Source organism: Oncorhynchus gorbuscha, linkage group LG09 (assembly GCF_021184085.1).
Source record: "Oncorhynchus gorbuscha isolate QuinsamMale2020 ecotype Even-year linkage group LG09, OgorEven_v1.0, whole genome shotgun sequence".
Taxonomy (NCBI): Eukaryota; Metazoa; Chordata; class Actinopteri; order Salmoniformes; family Salmonidae; genus Oncorhynchus; species Oncorhynchus gorbuscha.
In genome coordinates, this window is record NC_060181.1 from 71,172,940 (window position 1) to 71,198,920 (window position 25,981).

Consider the following 25,981-nt stretch of genomic DNA (forward strand, 5'->3'; position numbering starts at 1 on the left):
ATAACTGTGGCCTACCCTTCTTATTTACCTACTACATAACAGTACACACGCACGCACACACACACACACACACACACACACACACACACACACACACACACACACACACACACACACACACACACACACACACACACACGCACGCACGCACGCACGCACGCACGCACACACCACTATCTCTCTTACTCTAACACATAATGTCATACTGCATGGGAATTCCAAGGGAATCAGCAGTCTCTCTTCATCATTATCTAGATAAGTCCTCCAGTGTTTTCTGACTTCGTCCAAAATGGCACCCTATATGATATAGTATGCTACTTATCACCGGAAGCATATACTGTAGGCGCTGGTCAAAAGTAGTGCAATGTACAGGGAATAGGGTGCCATTTGGGACACGGTCTCAGACTGCCCACCAGCGTAACAGAGAGCGTAGCTGAGTAAGGATGAAAGCCAGACGTCATGCAGAGCGACAATGATCTCCTCATTCTCCCTGTCACTTTAATCAAGCCGCTTACCCAAGATTTATAGGTGTGTGAATGTGTATGTGAGTCATCTAAGGAGTGTGTGTGGCAGACGCGCTCGTTTGAGGCACAGGCCTTTAAATGCCCCCCCTCCTTCTCTCCTCCCTCCTCATCCACTACTCCTGCCATGTGGAGAGAGGGAGAGAAAAGGATGAAAGGAACCAGTATCCGCTGGGACCTCCTCCCTCATTCCAGCCTTCCAGTAGTGATCTCTCTCTATCGGCCCTAATAAGCACCACACACACACACACACACACACAAACACACACACCTGCAGACTGCTACTCAGCATTACTGGTAACACTTTTTCCTCTCCTTCAGCCCTAGGGACTACAGTATAGACCCAAATGGCACCCTATTCCCATATAGTGCACTACTTTTTTTACCAGGGCCCATATGGAGAGCTGTGGAGAACCATGCCTCGTTTCCTCCCTCTAATTGTGTTTTGTGTAGATCGTATCTAATATGCAACCGCGTGGAAAGACGTAATTTGTGTGCAGACTACTTGTTAATGTAAAAATGATGAAGTGGAGATCTTTGTGTTTAGTTAATCAGTGTATCCAGTGTTTCTCATGATGTCCCCTGGATAATGGTATGCATACACATGCACATACAAACGCACAAACGCACACACACACACACACACACACACACACACACACACACACACACACACACACACACACACACACACACACACACACACACACACACACACACACACACACACACACACACACACACACACACACACACACACACACACACACACACACACACACACACACACACACACACACACACACACACACACACACGCACACACACACACACATGCTAAGCAAATCTCAGACACAAGGAGTAGATTATTCAGATAGCGTGTTTCACAACATTTAGTGGACAGCGTTAAGATATCATGTTTGTCTATCCACGCTCAGAGGAGCCAGATGGTTGTGCGATACAGTTCCCGCCGAAACAAATCCAAAGACTTCATTAAGAAACGCTGACTCACACAATCACACTCTGCAGCTGCCTTTATGTCTGTCTGCTCCTGAAACAACCATCCTCAGTGACAAATGAAGGAGAAAAAAGGAATCGTTACGATCGTCTGGAGGGCGATAGTACAAATCAAATAAAAATGGATTAGTCACGTGTTTCGTAAACAACAGGTGTAGACTTACAGTGAAATGCTTACTTACAGGCCCTTCCCAACAATGCAGAGAGAAAATAAATAGAGAAATAATAGAAAAATGAAACACGTAATAAAATATGTAATAATAAATACAGTGGGAAGAACAAGTATTTGATACACTGACGATTTTGCAGGTCTTCCTACTTACAAAGCATGTAGAGGTCTGTAATTTTTTATCATAGGTACACTTTCACTGTGAGAGACGGAATCTAAAACAAAAATCCAGAAAATCACATTGTATGATTTTTAAGTAATTAACTTGACATAAGTATTTGAGACATCAGAAAAGCAGAACTTAATATTTGGTACAGAAACCTTTGTTTGCAATTACAGAGATCATACGTTTCCTGTAGTTCTTGACCAGGTTTGCACACACTGCAGCAGATATTTTGCCCACTCTGACCTTCTCCAGATCCTTCAGGTTTCTGTTTTTTCAACTCCCTCCAAAGATTTTAAATTGGGTTTAGGTCTGGAGACTGGCGAGGCCGCTCCAGGACCTCATGTTGCTGGCTGTCTGTTTTGGGTCGTTGTCATGCTGGAAGACCCAGCCACAACCTATCTTCAATGCTCTTACTTAGGGAAGGAGGTTGTTGGCCAAGATCTCGCGATATATGGCCCCATCCATCCTCCCCTCAATACGGTGCAGTCGTCCTGTCCCCTTTGCAGAAAAGCATCCCCAAAGAAAGATGTTTCCACCTCCATGCTTCACAGTTGACATGGTGTTCTTAGGGTTGTACTCATCCTTCTTCTTCCTCCAAACACGGCGAGTGGAGTTTAGACCAAAAAGCTCTATTTTTGTCTCATCAGAACACATGACCTTCTCCCATCCCTCCTCTGGATCATCCAGATGGTCATTGGCAAACTTCAAACGGGCCTGGACATGCGCAAGCTTGAGCAGGGGGACCTTGCGTGCGCTGCAGGATTTTAATCCATGATGGCGTAGTGTGTTACTAATGGTTTTCTTTGAGACTGTGGTCCCAGCTCTCTTCAGGTCATTGACCAGGTCCTGCCGTGTAGGTCTGGGCTGATCCCTCACCTTCCTCATGATCATTGATGCCCCACGAGGTGAGATCTTGCATGGAGCCCCAGACCGAGGGTGACCGAGGTTGATTGACCGTCATCTTGAACTTCTTCCATTTTCTAATAATTGCGCCAACAGTTGTTTCCTTCTCACCAAGCTGCTTGCCTATTGTCCTGTAGCCCATCCCAGCCTTGTGCAGGTCTACAATTTACCCCTGATGTCCTTACAGAGCTCTCTGGTCTTGGCCATTGTGGTGAGGTTGGAGTCTGTTTGATCGAGAGTGTGGACAGGTGTATTTTATACAGGTAACGAGTTCAAACAGGTGCAGTTAATACAGGTAATTAATGGAGAACAGGGGGGCTTCTTAGAGAAAAACTAACAGGTCTGTGAGAGCCGGAATTCTTACTGGTTGGTAGGTGACATAATACTTATATCATGCAATAAAATGCAAATTAATTACTTCAAAATCATACAATGTGAATTTCTGGATTTTAGTTTTAGATTCCATCTCTCACAGTTGAAGTGTACCTATGATATAAATGACAGACCTCTACATGCTTTGTAAGTAGGAAAACCTGCAAAATCGTCAGTGTATCAAATACTTGTTCTCCCCACTGTACACTGACTAACGATAACGTGGATATATACACCAGTACCAAGTCCATGTGCAGGAGTACGAGTAATAACGTGACAGATAGTAAACAGTAGCAGCAGCGTATGTGATGAGTCAAAAAGGTTTGGGCAAAAATGTTCAATGCAGATAGTCCTGGTAGCTATTAGGTTAACTATTTAACTAACTATTTAGCAGTCTTACAGCTTGGGGATAGAAACTGTTAAGGGACCTGTTGGTTCCGGAGTTGGTGCATTGATACTGCTTGCCGTGCGGTAGCAGAGAGAACAGTCTATGACGGGTGGCTGGAGTCTTTGACCATTTTTTGGGCCTATAGAGGTCCTGGGTGACAGGGAGCTCGGCCTCAGTGATGTACTGGGCCGTCCCCACTACCCTCTGTAGTGCCTTGCGGTCGGATGCCAAGCAGTTGCCATATCAAACGGTGATGCAGCCAGTCAAGATGCTCTCAATTAACTTTTTGAGGATCTGAGGTCCCATGCAAAAACTTTTCAGCCTCCTGTGGGGGAAGAGTTATTGTCATGCCCTCTTTACAACTGTGTTGGTGTGTGTGGACCATGATAGACCCTTATTGATGTGGACACCGAGGAAGTTGAAGCTCTCAATATGCTCCACTACAGCCCCATCGATGTGGATGGGGGTGTGCTCAGCCCTCCCTTTCCTGTAGTCCACGATCAGCTATTGCTGTAGTTGAGGGAGAGTTTGTTGTCCTGGCATCACACTGCCAGGTTTCCTCCTCCCTATAGGCTGTCTCATCATCATCAGTGATCAGATGGTGTTGGAGTCGTGTTTGGCCACGCAGTCTTGGGTGAAAAGGGAGTACAGGAGGCTACAAAGCACGCACCACATAGGGGGCCCCGTGTTGAGGGTCAGTGTGGCGAATGTGTTGCTGCCTACCCTCATCACCTGGGGGCGGCCTGTCAGAAAGTCCAGGATCCAGTCACAGAAGGAGGTGCTCAGTCCCAGGGTCCTTAACTTAGTGATGAACCTTAACTTAGTGATGAACCAAGATAATACACACAATCACTATTATTTCTAGACTGTGTGTATTCTTACAAAATGTATGGAATTTTACATTCAAAGGCAACTTATTTAACTTTTCAGTCCGTCTATCCTCTCTTATTCAGCTTGTTCACTCTGTGTTTTGAGTGTCATGGAGGTTTGTTGTTGTGGTGATGGTGATCTGATGTACGTTCGTTACGGGGGTAGCTCTTCACCAAGGCTGAAAACAGAGTGCCACGCTCTCACAAACCATCACTGTCAAACACAACACAAGACGTCCAGACCCAGCTTGCGTAACACTCACGCTATGAGCCACGTGACTTCCGAAAGTCAACAAGCAGGCCATGTATACTGTACTGTATAGAGGCTCTATAGTTGTTTTATATTTGTCTGATACTGCTACTTAGAATCAAATCAAATGTATTTATATAGCCCTTCGTACATCAACTGATATCTCAAAGTGCTGTATAGGAGCCCAGCCTAAAACCCCAAACAGCAAGCAATGCAGGTGTAGAATCAACTTCTTTATACTCAACTGATAGTGTATACTACTCAGTCAAGTACAGTAAGACTCCAATCAACATTATTCATGTTTGAGACAGTCTTGATAAACTTCATATAGACTGAAATTCACCTATAAATGAATGTGATGTTGAATCCCAGATGACAACCAAATGCATGTTAGCAGATCTATCCTAGAAATGACTCAAACTTAGACTGAACTGAATGGCATGGAAGAGGAACATCACAGTGTTACTCCAGATTAACTGATGACTCCAGACTTTAACAGTGCCCTTACAACAACAACAAAACACATGTCAAATGTGCAGTTTAACATGCTTAAATCTCACATGTGAGATCATATTTGATCATCATTTAGAATTCACATGTTAACACCACCTTTTCATACTGTATATGTGAAGAAAAACATGTTTTCACCTGTTTATTGCAGTTGTACAAATTTGTTGTTTCACATGTGAAAAACGTTGTCAGGTGAAAATCGAATTTTCAGTTTCACATGTAAGAAAACTCCAAATGTGAAAATCCAACTTTCAGATATGGAATTGCATTTTCACATGTATTGTTGAAATAGTGTTATCTTCGTCACATGTGAAAAGGTGGTGTTATCATTTTGCAGTAGCAATGTTTCCACATATAGAATTTAGAATTCTGTAATGCCGTTCTGTAAAAAGTTAACTTTGCCTACCTGCGAAAAATAATGATAGTGTGTTAAAAAAAAAAAATCAAATCTTATTTCTGTGCCATCGATTCACAGTGTCACTGCTGCAGACACGGCTCTCTTCTTTATACATTGGTCAGTGACGTATGAAAAGAACAGAGAAGATGTCTCCTTATTTATCCCTTTTAACATATTTCACCAGACAACACAACCCCATGGTCACCCCACTGTAGAGCCATGGTACGTCATTATACAGAGCTGTAATCCATACGGATCCTTTTTCACATTGATCAAAGACAAACACATTCAGATTTAGGACAGGCATCTCTTGTCAAAATGTTGAACCTATTTCACAGATAGGGGTGATATGCTTGAACAGAATTGTGCTTTGGTTAATATCTGATAGGATATGTTGAGTCACTTTGCATGTTTATATTGCACTGACATGTTTTCCATCTGGTTGTCATACTCGTATAGGAGTGGAGAGGTAGTGGAGCTAGTGAGAAGAGAAGGGATATGTTAATGTAGGGATAAGGGCTTACTGATGCAATGCCCCTAAGCCCGAGTGAGATCCACTGACTTTGTCTCCAGCTCTTCAGCACAAGCACACACACACACACATGCACGCATACACATGCAGACAAATGAAGACACACTCACACGTAACCAGCTCAATATCTATGGAGATGAGAGGTAATCATGCTAACGTGTGTTCAGTCTATCCAACATGCTTATGGCTTACACTCGTACCTGCTTACCTCTCTCTCTCTCTCTCTCTCTCTCTCTCTCTCTCTCTCTCTCTCTCTCTCTCTCTCTCTCTCTCTCTCTCTCTCTCTCTCTCTCTCTCTCTCTCTCTCTCTCTCTCTCTCTCTCTCTCTCTCTCTCTCTCTCTCTCTCTCTCTCTCTCTCTCTCTCAATTCAATTAAATTCAAGTGGGTTTATTGGCATGGGAAACATGTGTTAACATTGCCAAAGCAAGTGATGTAGATAATATACAAAAGTGAAATAGACAATAAAAATTAACAATAAACATTACACATACAGAAGTTTCAAAACAATAAAGACATTACATATTTCATATTATTTACAGTATATATACAGTGTTGTAACAATGTACAAATGGTTAAAGTACACAAGGGAAAATAAATTTGCATAAATAAGGGTTGTATTTACAATGGTGATTGTTCTCCACTGGTTGCCTTTTTCTTGTGGCAACAGGTCACACATCTTGCTGCTGTGGTGTTTTACCCAGTAGATATTTTGATCAAAATTGTTGATCAAAAGTTGATCAAAATTGCATTTGTTTTGGAATTCTTTGTGGATCTGTGTAATCCGAGGGAAATATGTGTCTCTAAAATGGTCATACATTGGGCTGGAGGTTAGGAAGTGCAGCTCAGTTTCCACCTCTCTCTCGCTCTATCTCTTTCCCTCTCTCTCTCTCTCTCTCTCTCTCGCTCTCTTTCTCTCTCTCTCCATCTCTCTCCCCCTCTCTCTCTCTCTGTCTCTTTCTCTCTGTTTCTCTCTCTTTTGTTCTGTCTCTGTCCCTGTCCCTGTCCCTGTCTGTCTGTCTGTCTCTGTCTCTCTCTCTCTCTCTCTCTCTCTCTCTCTCTCTCTCTCTCTCTCTCTCTCTCTCTCTCTCTCTCTCTCTCTCTCTCTCTCTCTCTCTCTCTCTCTCTCTCTCTCTCTCTCTCTCTCTCTCTCTCTCTCTCTCTCTCTGTCTCTCTCTCTCTCTCTTTCTCTCTCTCTCCATCTCTCTCCCTCTCTCTCTCTCTCTGTCTCTTTCTCTCTGTTTCTCTCTCTTTTGTTCTGTCTCTGTCCCTGTCCCTGTCTGTCTGTTTGTCTCTCTCTCTCTCTCTCTCTCTCTCTCTCTCTCTCTCTCTCTCTCTCTCTCTCTCTCTCTCTCTCTCTCTCTCTGTGTGTCTCTCTCTCCCTCTCTCTCTCTCTTTCTCTATCTGAGCTGGAACAGGTGGAGTTTTAATTATGCATTAAAATATACACACAGTAAAAAATGATTGAGGGGCTTAGTAAATGGGCAATTCCATGGTAACGGAATTACGCTGCGACTCAGATTTATCACTTTAAAATGAATACCAAACAAACTTCTAAGTTTAACAAACTATACAACTCAATGCACAATGAATACTTTGAATCAGGGGTTGGAAACAAAATTATTTTACACTCGTTTAGTTCTTAACAGATCCATTATTTTGAGGGGTTTTGTTCCACTGTTCCGACCAGCAAGATAAAGTTTGAACCTCCAAAAAGTAGTTTTTTTTATTTTTAACATTTAGCTCGACATTAAATTACTGCACCAATCAGTGTGGATAGAGCAGCTTGCTACGGAGAGGCAAGCTATATACATGCACTTGACAGACAAGTGCAGGTCGCGAGATGCGACTGAAATTCTCCGGGTGGTTATAGAGCAAGAAAGGGTGGAGGAGGAGGCTTGAAGCGCTGGGCATCTTGTTATGATGACATGCATTATCTGAATTAGGCCACAGAATCATACCTACGGAGGAGCGGCTTCTATGGAGGAACTTTGAATGTCTTTGAACTTCAGAGAGTTGCCTTAACGTTGCTAGTGTGTGCAGAGTTGCACCAGAATTCAAATATAAACCCCTCTTACCTTTTTGTAGATAATAAATCCAATGTGAAACGTGATAACTGTAGTATCTTTAACTAGCATTGATAAAGTTAATAGATTCTTCTATAATAAAAATGCTCACCCCCTAATTTCTGAATGACATTTGTAACGTCAGTAGCCTACAGGAGACTATGCTTCAGAGTGGGAGGGGCAGGTAGCCTACACACACACACACACACACACTGGCAAAGATTTTCAGCTGGCAGGCAGACATTGGAATACGTTTCTGAGGTACAGAGTGAGGGCTTTGCATAGGTGCTTTGTTACATTTTGTGGGACTGGAAAACTATTCCTGGAACGTAAATAATGTTATTAACCGGTTCCATGCTTTTAAAACAATCACTTTCATTCCCGGTTCTGATTTTGTTCCTTGATAAATTGTATTTTCCGGTTTTCAGTTCTGTTCCCTGAACTGGTTCCAATTTACACAGTATATTTAAACTATGGTAGAAAAAGTATGGTAAAATCTCCCTCTGTTTTATTCTGTAACCAAATGTTGTAACTGCACATTTCTTCCCTTAAGTTAAACGTGTTCTAAGTAATCCTTGAATCTACTTCCGGCGCCGACTGAGATGGCCGCCTCGCTTCGCGTTCCTAGGAAACTATGCAGTTTTTTGTTTTTTTACGTGTTATTTCTTACATTAGTACCCCAGGTCATCTTAGGTTTCATTACATACAGTCGAGAAGAACTACTGAATATAAGATCAGCGTCAACTCACCATCAGTACGACCAAGAATATGTTTTCCGCGACGCGGATCCTGTGTTCTGCCTTACAAACAGGACAACGGAATGGATCGCATGCAGCGACCCAAGGAAACGACTCCGAAAAAGAGGGAAACGCGGCGGTGTTCTGGTCAGACTCCGGAAAAGGGCACATCGCGCACCACTTCCCAGTATTCTTCTTGCCAATGTCCAGTCTCTCGACAACAAGGTTGATGAAATCCGAGCAAGGGTGGCATTCCAGAGGGACATCAGAGACTGCAACGTTCTCTGCTTTACGGAGACATGGCTTACTGGGAAAACGCTATCCAGGGCGGTGCAGCCAACGGGTTTCTCCACGCATCGCGCCGACAGAAACAAACATCTCTCTGGTAAGAAGAGTGGAGGGGCGTATGCCTCATGACTAACGGGACATGGTGTGATGAAGAAAACATACAGGAACTCAAATCCTTCTGTTCACCTGATTTAGAATTCCTCACAATCAAATGTAGACCGCATTATCTTCAAAGAGAATTCTCTTCGATTATAATCACAGCCGTATATATCCCCCCAAGCAGACACATCGATGGCTCTGAACGAACTTTATTTAACTCTTTGCAAACTGGAAAACATTTATCCGGAGGCTGCATTCATTGTAGCTGGGGATTTTAACAAAGCCAATCTGAAAACAAGACCCCCTAAACCTTGGATCATTGTTACTCTAACTTCCGCGACGCATATAAGGCCCTGCCCCGCCCCCCTTTCGGAAAAGCTGACCACGACTCCATTTTGCTGATCCCTGCCTACAGACAGAAATTAAAACAAGAGGCTCCCACGCTGAGGTCTGTCCAACGCTGGTCAGAACAAGCTGACTCTACACTCCAAGACTGCTTCCATCACGTGGACTGGGACATGTTTCGTATTGCGTCAGATGGGAATATTGACGAATACGCTGATTCGGTGTGCGAGTTCATTAGAACGTGCGTCGAAGATGTCGTTCCCATAGCAACGATAAAAACATTCCCTAACCAGAAACCGTGGATTGATGGCAGCATTCGCGTGAAACTGAAAGCGCGAACCACTGCTTTTAATCAGGGCAAGGTGTCTGGCAACATGACTGAATACAAACAGTGCAGCTATTCCCTCCGTAAGGCTATCAAACAAGCTAAGCGTCAGTACAGAGACAAAGTGGAATCTCAATTCAATGGCTCAGACACAAGAGGCATGTGGCAGGGTCTACAGTCAATCACGGACTACAAGATGAAATCCAGCCCAGTCACGGACCAGGATGTCTTGCTCCCAGGCAGACTAAATAACTTTTTTGCCCGCTTTGAGGACAATACAGTGCCACTGACACGGCCTGCAACGGAAACATGCAGTCTCTCCTTCACTGCAGCCGAGGTGAGTAAGACATTTAAACGTGTTAACCCTCGCAAGGCTGCAGGCCCAGACGGCATCCCCAGCCGCGCCCTCAGAGCATGCGCAGACCAGCTGGCCGGTGTGTTTACGGACATATTCAATCAATCCCTATACCAGTCTGCTGTTCCCACATGCTTCAAGAGGGCCACCATTGTTCCTGTTCCCAAGAAAGCTAAGGTAACTGAGCTAAACGACTACCGCCCCGTAGCACTCACTTCCGTCATCATGAAGTGCTTTGAGAGACTAGTCAAGGACCATATCACCTCCACCCTACCTGACACCCTAGACCCACTCCAATTTGCTTACCGCCCAAATAGGTCCACAGACGATGCAATCTCAACCACACTGCACACTGCCCTAACCCACCTGGACAAGAGGAATACCTATGTGAGAATGCTGTTCATCGACTACAGCTCGGCATTCAACACCATAGTACCCTCCAAGCTCGTCATCAAGCTCGAGACCCTGGGTCTCGACCCCGCCCTGTGCAACTGGGTACTGGACTTCCTGACGGGCCGCCCCCAGGTGGTGAGGGTAGGCAACAACATCTCCTCCCCGCTGATCCTCAACACGGGGCCCCACAAGGGTGCGTTCTGAGCCCTCTCCTGTACTCCCTGTTCACCCACGACTGCGTGGCCACGCACGCCTCCAACTCAATCATCAAGTTTGCGGACGACACAACAGTGGTAGGCTTGATTACCAACAACGACGAGACGGCCTACAGGGAGGAGGTGAGGGCCCTTGGAGTGTGGTGTCAGGAAAATAACCTCACACTCAACGTCAACAAAACTAAGGAGATGATTGTGGACTTCAGGAAACAGCAGAGGGAACACCCCCTATCCACATCGATGGAACAGTAGTGGAGAGGGTAGCTAGTTTTAAGTTCCTCGACATACACATCACAGACAAACTGAATTGGTCCACTCACACTGACAGCGTTGTGAAGAAGGCGCAGCAGCACCTATTCAACCTCAGGAGGCTGAAAAATTTGGCTTGTCACCAAAAGCACTCACAAACTTCTACAGATGCACAATCGAGAGCATCCTGGCGGGCTGTATCACCGCCTGGTACGGCAACTGCTCCGCCCTCAACCGTAAGGCTCTCCAGAGGGTAGTGAGGACTGCACAACGCATCACCGGGGCAAACTACCTGCCCTCCAGGACACCTACACCACCCGTTGTTACAGGAAGGCCATAAAGATCATCAAGGACATCAACCACCCGAACCACTGCTTGTTCACCCCGCTATCATCCAGAAGGCGAGGTCAGTACAGGTGCATCAAAGCTGGGACCGAGAGACTGAAAAACAGCTTCTATCTCAAGGCCATCAGACTGTTAAATAGCCACCACTAACATTGAGTGGCTGCTGCCAACACACTGTCATTGACACTGACCCAACTCCAGCCATTTTAATAATGGGAATTGATGGAAATGATGTAAATATATCACTAGCCACTTTGAACAATGCTACCTTATATAATGTTACTTACCCTACATTATTCATCTCATATGCATATGTATATACTGTACTCTACAACATCGACTGCATCCTTATGTAACACATGTATCACTAGCCACTTTAACTATGCCACTTTGTTTACTTTGTCTACACACTCATCTCATATGTATATACTGTACTCGATACCATCTACTGTATGCTGCTCTGTACCATCACTCATTCATATATCCTTATGTACATGTTCCTTATCCCCTTACACTGTGTATAAGACAGTAGTTTTTTTTGGAATTGTTAGTTAGATTACTTGTTGGTTATCACTGCATTGTCGGAACTAGAAGCACAAGCATTTCGCTACACTCGCATTAACATCTGCTAACCATGTGTATGTGACAAATAAAATTTGATTTGATTTGATTTATTAGAGTTCTATGGTTTGTTAAACTTCATTGCTTTTTGTTTGGTATACATTTCAAAGTGAACCATCTATCTAAGTATAATTCAGTTACCATGGAGTTGCCCAAATATTACCTTAAGGAATCTATGATTTTCATATAAAAATGCAGGTTTCTGGTTTCAGTTCAATATTTGAATACCTTACTTAATGTTGACGAGTTCAAAAAGCATGACATTCGAAATTGTAAATTCAATTTAATATACTGCACAATCTGAATAATTATTTGCATGTAAAAACAACTACACGGGAAATTGTGTTTAATTTATTACATTTGCATAATATTTTCTCTAAACTTTTTTTTATTTTTTTTGTCTCCGTTTTTTGAGGATTGTTGCAAAGAAAAGATACAATAACGCAATGTTGTATGCATGGTTGAAGAAAGAGAAATATATTTCTATATTAGTATTGAACAGTTTGTTGTGCTATGAGGTGTAACGGATCATGATGAACCGTCGGTCATATTGACATTCAAAGAAGAGATCAGCCATTCCCACCATCAATAATATCATGTGCACAACACTTAATGACAGTGGCAAATGAAGCATCCTATAATCCTTGCAGATCTACTTCCCCTTACAGCTAGTGGAATGAGAACTATCTTTAGGTTCAAATGGATAATATTCAAAAACATAAATGTTCAACAATAAGACAGAATTACTGCAAGTAACTAATCAAAAAGATTAGCGAATAATAACAGTTTGGAATTGATCAAATTAAGTTGGATTCAATCGTTTAAAAAAAATGTACTGGGGGCCTCCCGGTTGAAGCGCTGTGGATAAGGGCGCTGTACTGCAGCGCCAGCTGTGCCATCAGAGTCCCTGGGTTCGCGCCCAGGCACTGTCGTAATCGGCCGCGACCGGGAGGTCCGTTAGGGAGGGCTTGTTCGGTAGGGGTGTCCTTGTCTCATCGCGCACCAGTGACTCCTGTGGCGGGCTGGGCGCAGTGTGCGCTAGCCAAGGTGGCCAGGTGCACGGTGTTTCCTCCGGCGTATTGGTGCGGTTGGCTTCCGGGTTGGATGCGCACTGTGTTAAGAAGCAGTGCGGCTTGGTTGGGTTGTGTATCGTAGGACGCATGACATTCAACCTTCGTCTCCTTCGTCTCTCCGAGCCCGTACGGGAGTTGTAGCGATGAGACAAGATAGTAGCTACTACAACAATTGGATACCATGAAATTGGGGAGAAAAAGGGGTAAAAATGTAAAAATAAATAAATAAAATCCTGAACTTATTATATTAGTGTTTGTGAAAAACCCAAAGTTAAGTATATTATACTATATTACACATGTTGGAAATACTCAAAAAGCTGATGCAATTGTTGCCTCAATTTCCTAATTAGAACTAGCACAATATTTTGTACAGTGCAGGGACCTTCAATTTGACTGCTCCTAGTTCCCCTTCCTCCCTCCTCACTATCACTGTCTTTCTCTATTTCTCCTCTCTCTTTCCTCATTCCCTTCTTCTCTCTCCTTGCTCTACTTCCCGCTCTCTGTTTCTCTCTCTTCTTGTTCTAACTCCCTCCCTCCCCCTCTCTCTTTCTCTATCCCTAATCTCCCTCTCCATCCATTGCTCTCTCTCCTTGCCCCATTCCCTCCTGTTTCTATATCACCCCTCCCCCTCCTTTAGAAGTTGAGGTTTGAAGGACTCCATTTCAAAGCCAGACACGTCCCGGAGACTGAAGTGAAGGTTTTGTTCCGCTGCCTGGCACACTTCCGCTCTCAAACGCCTGAGTGAGCGTTGGGAGGGACGGCAGAGGAGGGAAGAAGAAATCCCACTTAATCTACTGAATCTTCCCTGTTCTGTTCTCTTTTGTTCTCTTTTCCAGAACTGTGATGTAGCTAGTAGTCCATGGATATTCAGGATATTCAGCTGTTTCTATCTAATCATCTCAGCCTCCTTCATCAGCATGATGTATGTGCTCTCTTTCTTCCTCTCCCTCTCGCCTTCTCTTTCTCAGTATCTCTCTCTCTCTCTCTCTCTCTCTCTCTCTCTCTCTCTCTCTCTCTCTCTCTCTCTCTCTCTCTCTCTCTCTCTCTCTCTCTCTCTCTCTCTCTCTCTCTCTCTCTCTCTCTCTGTCAGTACACACTGTATACCTTTGTTAGTATGCCGGACCGTCCTATAGCACTAATTAACAAATTTACTCTGTGGCCTGGAGTTGGTGATATCCTGTTCCCTCCTCTCCTCTCCCCCCCTTCTCTCTTCTCCCTCCTTCCCTCCTCTTATCTCCTCCCCTCCTCTCTTCCTCTCCTTGTGTGATGGTCTACTGCACTACCTGTTGGTTTTGAAGCATTAACATTATAGCACCCTCAGGCTCTCTTCACTTCCTGTCGAGATGAATCTGCATTAAAATACAATATGTTCATATCATTACAATGCCAGGCACATCACTTAATGTAGTATCAATCCACAGCTATAGTATGGCACAGCCCGCAGCTAGGTGGCTAGGTGCTCCAAGACATAGCAAATAGGACCCAGTATGTGATTCTATTACAACACATTAGCTGACTTCATCATAGCTAGTGTTTCACCAATGCGTGTATGTGTCTCTGTATGCATGAAAGTCAAGTCTTGATACACCTCTAACCTCTCCATCTGAGGAGATGGAGATGGAGATAGAGAGCCCCCATGGTATTTCGGCTGTAAAATAAATCCAGGGCATGCTTTATATTTAACAGGTAATTTACCTTCCTAATTACAGGGCGGTTAAATAGATTACATTAAGTTGACCTTTGATAATATGAAACGCATGTCCCAAAACTAATTCCCGTTCCACTCTCACAGAGAGGCCATAGAAAAAGCAATCCACTTGGGATAGTATTGTTGTGGTCTTGTAGTATTTCTGTAGTATTGTTGTAGTATTGTGGGTGTTTTCTCTTCACCAGCCGTTAATGAAACTAACCACATATTGATGCTATGCCATTGGCTCTCCCTCCAGCCCTTCATCACTACAAGTGGTTTGTTCTTATTCATGCACTCTATTGAGTGAACAATCTGAAGTTCTAAGAACGGTGTGTACCTGCCATCTCTCCCTGTCTCCCTTTGCACCAGCCTGCACTGTGGGAAGTATCGATTTGGTGGCTGGAAAATAACAAATTAGCGAGGGAGAGAGGGAGTTAAACAGTCTTTTAAAGTGAACAAAGGCACAGAAAGGAGCCCTGAAAACAAATATCAACAAGGCAAGGTTTAATCCTTTAATTAAATGAGTTGTGTTTTCTCTATTTATTTATCTATTCATTTTTCTCAATGATTTTTTTATGCTGGTAGCAGGTTTTGGAGGTTGCTAGGTAACTGGTACAGGAAGAACTATTTGTTCCTGGTTGATGTGTTGTCTGGCAGTGAGTACGCACTTTGAGGACACACACACACCAATAGACACATGCACATATGCACACACACACATTGACAGGCAGGGAGGGAGGGGGGTCTGAAGGAGCCACTGTGCCCATAGCAGGGTCACTGTTCTCAGACCCTTGCTGGTCCCCAAACAGTCTCAGCTGGAGCCCCAGGGTCATTAGAAGATGAGGAGGTTGACCTCCAAGACCCCAGCATGGTGCAATGTGTGTGTGTCTGTGTCTGCACAGTGTCTGTGTCTGTGTCTGTGTCTCTCTGTCTGTCTGTACATGAGAGAGTCAGCCCCAGCCCTCTGTCCTTGGCCTATCAGACTTCTGTCTGATTGGGTGTGCACAGGTTTCATGCTCAGGGAGTTGTCTGTCAACAACCATGCGGAGAGAGGGAGAGAGATGAGATGGAGAGAAAAGGATGAAAGGAGCCAGTATCCCCTGGGACCACCTCCCTCATTCCGGTGTTCCAGTGTAGTTATCTCCCTCTCTATCTGCCCTATTAAGCATCACACACACACACACACACACACACACACACACACACACACACACACACACACACACACACACACACACACACACACACACACACACACACACACACACACACACACACACACACACACACACACACACACACACACACACACACACACACACACACACACACACACACACACACACCTGTTGACACCTTCAGTCCTTTGGCACTCTCTCTGTCTGTACTGCCTCCCTGCTCCTGCAGCTCTCTACCTGAAATATAATAACTATGGTGTCCCAAATGACACTCTATTCCCTCTATAGTGCCCTATGGCATCCTGGCCAAAAGTAGTGCACTAAATAGGGAATAGGGTGCCATGGGGATGCAGTCTAAGACCTGGTGTTCCTACCTAGATGGAGTTTGTTAGCTACTAAAGATATGACTATATGATCCGAAATGAGATCCGATCCCCTATGAAGTGCACTACTTTTGACCAGGGCCCATAGAGAATAAGGTGCCATTTAGGACACGGGTGACGTGACTCTCTAAGCACTGCGTGAAAAACGTTCAAATGTTTTTGGTCAAAAACCAAAACCGTTGTTCATATCCATTAAGCCAGGGTTCCCCAAACAAGGTCGTGTAGAGCTAGGGGGGGGGACGAAATATGCACCCAAGGGGGCAGGACTATGTTTGGGAAACCCTTCATTAAGTAACTGGAGTCAATCATGACAGAACCATGACTGCTTCTGCCATTTCTGGGCCAGGCCTGCTGACGACAGCTGTCAGTGACGGGGGTCTGAGCCTGAGCAGTGGTGGCAGCAGCAGCAGCAGCAGTGGAGGTGGCAGACGTGTGTGGGTGCATAACGTAGCGTGCAGCGGAGGCCTGTTGATGTCATTACTGTCACTGTTGGCGTTAGAGTTGTGACAGGCCTCTCTCAGCATCCCAAATGACTCCCTATTCCCTGTATAGTTTACTGGCTCAGGTCAAAAGTAGTGCACTATATAGGCAAAAGGGTGCCAATTCGGAGGCAGCCTCTTTCAGTCCGTGACCTCTAAGGACAGCCACCATGACAGGGGTGGGGGGATGAGGGGAGGACGGTCATGTCACTTTGATTCATACTAGCTCTGGCTGGGTGGGTTTGCAAAGTCTCAGCGGTCATTATCCTTTCTAAATGTAATTTAAGTGTGAAGTGATGGTGGTGCTAATGGTGATGGCTGTCCTTCTGCTTCACCCTGCTACTGAGTGGAGCAGACACAAACTTGGAGCAGAAAGTTTTAGCAAAGTCTTCTCCTTGACCTATATCGGTATCTTACTCACACAGTTGCATCGTGACTAATTGGGTAGGTGAAAATGACCTTCTGATGAATCCGTTTTCAAAGCTACTCTGTGTCTATTTTAGCCTGATCCCATATCTAGCTGTTTTGTCTTGCCAACTCCTGTGGCTGTTGTCATTGATGAAAACCATAGGAGTTGGGAAGATGGCACGAACAGATCAGGACAAAACAGACCTGGGACCAAGCTACATTACATGGCTACATTGACGAGTAACTCCCTACTCGTCAATCTTTTCCAAAATCATGTGCATTACTATGGAGTCGGATCCCCCTTTGTTGCTATAACAGCCTCCACCCTTCTGAGAAGGCTTTCCACTTGATGTTGAACATTTCTGCAGGGACTTGCTTCCATTCAGCCACAAGAGCATTAGTGAAGTCGGGGACTGATTTTGGACGATTAGGCCTGGCTCGCAGTCAGCGTTCTAATTCATCCCAAAGGTGTTTGATGGGGTTGAGGTTAGGTCTCTGTGCAGGCCAGTGAAGTTCTTCCACCCCGATTTCGAGCATCCATTTCTGTATGGACCTCGCTTTGTGCACAGGGTCATTGTTATGCTGAAACAGGGAAGAGCCTTCCGCCAACTGTTGCCACAAAGTTGGAAGCACAGAATTGTCTAGAATGTCATTGTAGGCTGTAGCGTTACACCGTTAAAAACAGCCCCAGACCATTATTCCTCCTCCACCAAAGTTTACAGTTTGCACTATGCATTCTGGCTGGTAGTGTTCTCCTGGCATCCGCCAAACCCAGTTTCGTCTGTCGGACTGCCAGATGGTGAAGTGGGATTCATCATTCCAGAGAACACATTTCCACTGCTCCAGAGTCCAATGGCGGTGGGCTTTACACCACTCCAACCGACACTTGACATTGCGCACGGTGATCTTAGGCATGTGTGCGTCACCTCGGCCATGGAAAACCATTTCATGAAGCTCCCGACAAACAGTTATTGTGCTGACGTTACTTCCAGAGACCATTTGGAACTCAGTAATGAGTGTTGCAACCGCGGACAGACAATTCTTACATGCTACACGCTTCAGCACTCGGCGGACACGTTCTGTGAGCTTGTGTGGCCTATCACTTCGCATGAGCCGTTGTTGCTCCTAGACGTTTCCACTTCACAATACAGCACTTACAGTTGACTGGGACAGCTCTAGCAGGGCAGAAATTTGACGAACTGACTTGTTGGAAAGGTGGCATCCTATGACAGTGTCACGTTGAATGTCACAGCTCTTCAGTAAGGTCATTCTACTGCCAATGTTTTGTCTATGGAGATGCATGTCTGTGTGCTCAATTTTATACACCTGTCATCAACGGGTGTGGCTGAAATAGCCGAATCCACTCATTTGAAGGGGCATCCATGTACTTTTGGCCATGTAGTGTAGATCTAGAGTCAGTGTCCAGATTTGAGTGTATGTCTGTTTGTCTCCCTACAGTATCTCCTGTTTCGTGCTGTGTCTGATGTTCTCTCTGTCACCTCTCTTCTCTTCCAGTCTATCCGTGAGGTGACAGGCTATGTGCTGGTGGCTCTGAACCAGTTTGACTACCTTCCGCTGGAGAACCTGAGGATCATCAGAGGAACTAAGATGTATGAAGACCGCTACGCTCTGGCGATCTTCCTCAACTACCGCAGAGATGGGAACTTTGGCCTGCGCCAGCTGGGACTGAAGAACCTCACAGGTATGTGTGCATGGTCTGAGATGGGTATCCTGTAGGCTATCTGTCTCTGTGTCTCCTCTGTCTGACGCTCTGAGATCTCTCTCTCCCTCCCCTCTTGTTATGTGTTCTCTCCCTTTATGTATCAGTTTGCCGACCAATTGAACATTGCTTAAAGTAGAGTTTGGCTTAAAGAATCAAATAAATCACCAGCGTTCCAACTTTGTCTTCACATCTGTGTTTCAAACTGTAACAGTCAGACACTCTCCTTTGTTCTAGACCTAGTTTGTTGTGGTTGACTGCAACTGTTTGTGTTGTCTCTGGATGTGAGCCATACAAGGACAGTTTACAGTACACATAACCATGGGTCGATAGAACTTTATACATTTTTACTCAATTCCCTCTTTTCAGACAGTACATACTGTACTGTTACTCAGCCTAACTTCCGTGAAATCCTGACAGTCGGTGACTGTGTGTAAAGTCAGAGGCTCTGCTAGAAAATGGCGACAAATGAAATAAATGTACTAAATGAATGTCTGTAACGTGTGAACCAAATGTTAGCGCCAGTTTAATGAGAATAAAACCGAGTTGTTTTGATATTTTCAAATCAATTGTGTCTGTCTAGATGTAAAGCTAATGGGTTTTTACTGTTCTGCTATACTGACAGATTTGAATTAAATCTCTTCACACTTATAGAGAGAGGAAGACATGGTTGACCTAATTCAGCTATAGATCTGTGCTTTCTGCGACTCTTTGTCAGGTTATTTCTCCAAACTATTTGCATTTGGCTGAAATGGAATAACATCTTAACCCCTTAACTCGTGGGATTCGGCCTATACGGATCGGGCTACATTTAAATGTTTCTTACAGAAGAAATATGGAAAACATAGGAATAACCATGGTAGCAATTTAAAGGGAATAGTTTGGACGTTTTGGGTAAATTATTGGACTAAAGGTGATGACACAACAGTTGACCTGACACATTATACTGTTGATTTGATTTGCATTTGACATTTACTGTACTTTTTACCATATTTGTTGATAACTAAATCTGAAAATTATCTAGATAACATGATACAAATATTCTTGGAAAATTTGGGGTAGGTGCAACATAAAACAAAACAATGACAAGGGTTTGAGTGAGAGGTATAACTGGTGTTTCCACCTGGCCACACACCTCTCCAATGTGTGCACAGTTCCTAAGTCATTTCATTGCACTTTTATGACTCAAAGAAGTATTCAACTAGAAGGTCCTTTTTTGAGCTCTCCTAGTTGAGGAACCAGAGAAAGAACACTTGTAGTTGTTTTGTGTGGTACACAGCCCCTGATTTTACACAATTACTGTTGTTGTTTACGCAATCCAAAAACCATCCATTATAAATCGCAATATGTGTCAGGCGGTCATAATTTGAAAACTTCTTCTATTGTCAACATGACCAGCTAAGTGTTAAAATAACATCTTACAGTGTTAGGCTTTCATAAGGCAAATGACATTAATTAACATGAACACATTTAGCATCTCCAGGCATCCAGGCATATAAGCACATACAACCTGCTAATGCATGCCTTGGAACAACTACATTTTAAAAAGTAAAATAAATCATTTTAATATAAACCATTACAAAAATCCATTATATTTTTTAGGCAGGTATAAAGAAACATTGTGATATAAAGAAAATGTATTTCATAAGACCAGAATATGAGTTGACATACTGTATGTTATCTGGCTATGCGCCTTGCAATGTAGGCTTGTTCATTTAGAAAACAACATATGTGTACAGGGCATTCGGAAAGTATTCCGACCCTTTGACTTTTTCCACATTTTGTTACGTTACAGGCTTGTTCTGAAAGGGATTCAAATGAAAGCTTTTCCTCATCAATCTACACACAATACCCCATAAAGTCAAAGCGATAACAGGTGTTTTGAAATGTGAGCAAATTTATTTAAAAAATAAAACAGAAATACCTTATTTATGTAAGTATTAAGACCCTTTGCTATGATACTCAAAATTGAGCTCAGGTGCATCCTTGAGATGCTTCTACAACTTGATTAGATTCCACTGGTGGTAAATTCAATTAATTGGACATGATTGGGAAGGCAAACACCTGTTTATATAATCTCCCACAGTTGATAGAGCATAAAACCAAGCCATGAGGATGAAGGATATGTCTGTAGAGCTCCAAGACAGAATTGAGTTGAGGCACAGATCTGGGGAAGGGTAACAAAATACAGCATTGAAGGTCCCCAAGAACACAGTGGCCTCCATCATTCTTAAATGGAAGAAGTTTGGAACCACCAAGACTTCCTAGAGCTGGCCACCCGGCCAAACTGAGCAATCGGGGGAGAAGGGGCTTGGTCAGGTAGGTGACCAAGAACCTGATGGTTGCTCTGACAGAACTCTAGAGTTCCTCTGTGGAGATGGGAGAACCTTCCAGAATGACAACCATCTCTGCAGCACTCCACCAATCAGGCCCTTATGGTAGAGTGGCCAGATGAATGCCACTCCTCAGTAAAGGGCACATGGCAGCCTGCTTTGCCAAACGACATCTAAAGATTCTCAGAACATGAGAAACAAGATTCTCTGGTCTGATGAAAACAATATTGAACTCTTTGGCCTGAATGCCAAGTGTAACGTCTGCAGGAGACCTGGCACCATCCCTACGGTGAAACACGGTGGGGGCAGCATCATACTGTGGAGATGTATTTCAGTGGCAGGGACTGGGAGACTAAGTCAGGATCGAGAGAAAGATGAACGGAGAAAAATACAGAGAGATCCTTGATGAAAACCTGCTCCAGAGCGATCAGGACCTCAGACTGGGGTGGAGATTCACCTTCCAACAAGACAAGAACCCAAAGCACACAGCCAAGATAATGCAGGAGTAGCTTTGGGCCAAGTCTCTGAATGTCCTTGAGTGGCCACGCCAGAGCCCAGACTTGAACCCGATTGAACATCTCTGGAGAGACCTGAAAATGTCTGTGCAGTGACGCTCCCCATCCATCCTGACAGAGCTTGAGAAGATCTGCAGAGAAGAAAGGGATGAAACTCCCCAAATACAGGTGTGCAAAGCTTGTAGCATCATACCCATGAAGGCTGTAATCACTGCCAAAGGTGCTTCAACAAAGTACTGAGTAAAGGATCTGAATAGTTATGTACATGTAATATTTCAGTTTATTCTTTTTAGTACATTTGTAAAAATATATATATAAAAAACAGTTTCTGCTTTGTCATTTAATACATTTTAGAATAAAGCTGTAATGTAACAAAATGTGGAAAATGTCAAGAGGTCTGAATACTTTCCAAATGCACTGTGATGACATGATGATGAGACTATAGGACATTGCACATGTGTTTTCTCTCAGCAAGTCATCGTATTTTCACCGATCAGACTATTCTCAATTGAATCTCGTCTATGTTAAATTAGTTCAGATTTAGAATGGCCCATTATCAAATGGGCAGGAACAGGGGCAGGGGAAAAAAGACATGTCATCCATCTAATAGCTGATGGAAGCCACTTTTCAGCTGGGTTGTTTTTCTCACTCATGCGGGTGCTGTAAGCTACTCTGATTATTTCACTCCACAGATCAACCACTGTGTGAGAGCATGCAGCCTCTCGCTGTTCTCTCTCTCTGTTCTTGCCAGTGTTTCATTTGGGAAATCAAGTGAAATCTGTCGAACATCAACATGTTTTCAAAACCAACCATATTTCATGAAAGTGTTGACAGCCCCTCTCTGTACACATGAGAAAGGAATGAAGGAGGGGAGGAGAAGGAAATGCATGATGGTGAGATATTCTGTAGCTAAAGGTAATGTGTCAACCTATTAATTATGAAAATATAAATAATGCTGTATTACTAGGTTATTCAAAATCAAATACAAATGTACTATAATTGTAGGCTTACTCTGTAAGCCACCCAGCACAATAAATGAACAAATAGCATTGTCTAGGCCTACAGGCCTACCTTCGCTCCCTGACTCATGGATATCATTTTTGGAGCGTAGTATAAGGTAACCAGTCCATCCAGTCTACAGTCAATTTTGGAGTATAGTCTCGACCAAATTTTACCACAGACATTTTAAATCAGATTTTCTTTGTTTTTATGCTGTGAATAGTATGTGGTAGGTTTTGTATTGTCGAACGGCACAATCATCGTTGTATATGGGCTTGGCCTCATATACAGTATAGGCCTATGCAAATGGACATTTTGAATGAATCATCACCTTAGAAAGCGCTGTCCATTTCATTATGTTAAGGCTTTAAAACAACATACACATCAACCATGTTTTCCACTCAGTTTCAACCTGTTGTTGAACTTCTTCCTTCAAATTGATCATTACAGTGAGGTGAGTTTTAAAAGCACATACTGTTTAGATAAGGGTTTGATGTGGTTTTTGAATTATTTTGCATTGACATCAGAGTGGTTAGAGAGACATTACAGCCCTGAGTACCAGGCTGTTAGGACCTGATGGATGGACAATACAGCCCTGAGTACCAGACTGTTAGGACCTGATGGAGGGACAATACAGCCCTGAGTACCAGGCTGTTAGGACCTGATGGATGGACAATACAGCCCTGAGTACCAGACTGTTAGGACCTGATGGAGGGACAATACAGCCCTGAGTAATCAGACTGTTAGGACCTGATGGAGGGACTACAGCCCTGAGTACCAGGCTGTTAGGACCTGATGGAGGGACAATACAGCCCTGAGTAATCAGACTGTTAGGACCTGATGGAGGGACAATACAGCCCTGAGTACCAGACTATTAGGACCTGATGGAGGGACAATACACAGCCCTGAGTACCAGACTATTAGGACCTGATGGAGGGACAATACAGCCCTGAGTACCAGACTATTAGGACCTGATGGAGGGACAATACACAGCCCTGAGTACCAGACTATTAGGACCTGATGGAGGGACAATACAGCCCTGAGTACCAGACTATTAGGACCTGATGGAGGGACAATACAGTCCTGAGTAATCAGACTGTTAGGACCTGATGGAGGGACAATACAGCCCTGAGTACCAGGCCATTAATGACCCGATGATCTTTTGGGAGTTGGGTACTACCAATGCATGTCCAGAGTGCATAAGAGGAGATTACTCTGACACAATGGTCAAATGTGCAAAAATTGCCCAAGTAGCGGGAGGGATGAGGGCAGCTTCTTGTCGCTCTTAGTGCTCAAGTTCAAAATCCATACAGAGCTGTGAAGCGGAGACCCTGATCTCTGATGTCATATATACTATGGCATGTTGCTTACAGCCACTGCATTCCAATTTAAGAGATTATTAGTGATCTTTCTGAATGGTGATTGACTGATTGGCACCTGACCTGTTCTTGGGAAGCTGTATGTGTAATATTTTGTATGTCTAGTTTTAGCACCAGTATCCACTGAGTTCTAACCAGACTAGCCTGGTCCCAGATCTATTTGGTCGGCCATATGAGTTGGCAAGACAGCACAAACAGATCTGGGACCAGGCTTGCCAAGCCCCCAGCAGAATCTGATAATGGTAACCACGTGCTGGTTTTGCATGGAACAGAATGAAAAGGTGTATGTACAGACATTATATGCAGCGAAATACACAATGTCAAAGCAAGCTTTAGCCTTTTACTTCATCATGGCTGTCCCCATAGCAGAACCCTTTGAAGAACCCTTTTGTTTTCAGGGAGAACCCTTTTGGTTCCAGGTAGAACCCTATTGGGTTCCATTTAGAACCCTTTCCACAGAGGGTTCTACATGGAATCCAAAATAGTTCTACCTGGAACAATAAAGGGTTCTCCTATGGGGACAGCCGAAGAACCCTTTTGGAACCATTGTTTTAAAGTGCAGCCTGTTTTTAACCTGTAAGCTACATCTGTATACGTAAACACTACTTTAACATGGTTCCTTTCCCTGCATTCACTCTGCAGTACTCTGCAGTCGTACATAACCTGTGCGTTTCCCTGTTTGTTTTTGTGTGAATTCATACTGTGTTCTCTGTACCTGCGTACCAGTTCCTGAGTTATGTTTATTGAGTGCATTGCAATTATGTTGTAATTATATCCACGTTATGTTGCTCCTGTGTTAAAGTAACTGTCCAGTGAAAATCTCACTTAAAAAAATGGATATTCTGTTTTGGACTCGCTATCATTACCGAAGACTGGGGCTTCATTACAAATGTCACCCTATTCCATATTTAGTGCACTACTTTTGACCAGCACCCTATGGACCCTGGGGTACTAGGTAATAGGGTGCTATTTTGGAGGAATATTTGATATTTTACATAGGTTTTTCCTAATTGAGATGAAATCTATTTTTCAAGAGAGACCTGGTCCTTCTGTAGCTCAGTTGGTAGAGCATGGCGCTTGTAACGCCAGGGTAGTGGGTTCGATCCCCGGGACCACCCATACGTAGAATGTATGCACACATGACTGTAAGTCGCTTTGGATAAAAGCGTCTGCTAAATGGCATATATTATTATTATTATTATTATAAACACAAAACACCTGTTTGATGAACACAGAACAAGAATATGAACTGTCTGATCCTTCTCAGAGGAGATATACGTAGGTAAGACTGGCTACCTAGGATATGTAATAAGTTGTGTTCTCCTCCCTCCCCATTCTCTCATATTCTCTCACATTCTCTCACCTTCTCTCACATTCTCTCACATTCTCTCACATTTCTCACATCCTCTAAAATAACTTGTGAATATGGAAAGTGTAGTTCTCTCTCTCTCTCTCTCTCTCTCTCTCTCTCTCTCTCTCTCTCTCTCTCTCTCTCTCTCTCTCTCTGTCTTCCCCTCCATCTCTCTCTCTCTCTCTCTCTCTCTCTCTCTCTCTCTCTCTCTCTCTCTCTCTCTCTCTCTCTCTCTCTCTCTCTCTCTCTCTCTCTCTCTCTCTCTCTCCTCCCTCCTCTCTCTCTCTCTCTCTCTCTCTCTCTCTCTCTCTCTCTCTCTCTCTCTCTCTCTCTCTCTCTCTCT

The 25,981-nt window shown here is 43.9% G+C and overlaps 1 protein-coding gene across 2 annotated transcripts in view; it reads left to right on the top strand.

Moving 5' to 3' along the window:
• Positions 1-25,981, top strand: part of LOC124044010 (receptor tyrosine-protein kinase erbB-4-like) — a 624,844-nt gene that overhangs the window by 342,033 nt on the left and 256,830 nt on the right. For both annotated transcript variants that reach the window (XM_046363297.1, XM_046363298.1), the window contains exon 3: positions 18,857-19,043. In XM_046363297.1, the coding sequence (XP_046219253.1) occupies positions 18,857-19,043 (187 nt within the window). The remainder of the gene's footprint in view (positions 1-18,856; positions 19,044-25,981) is intronic.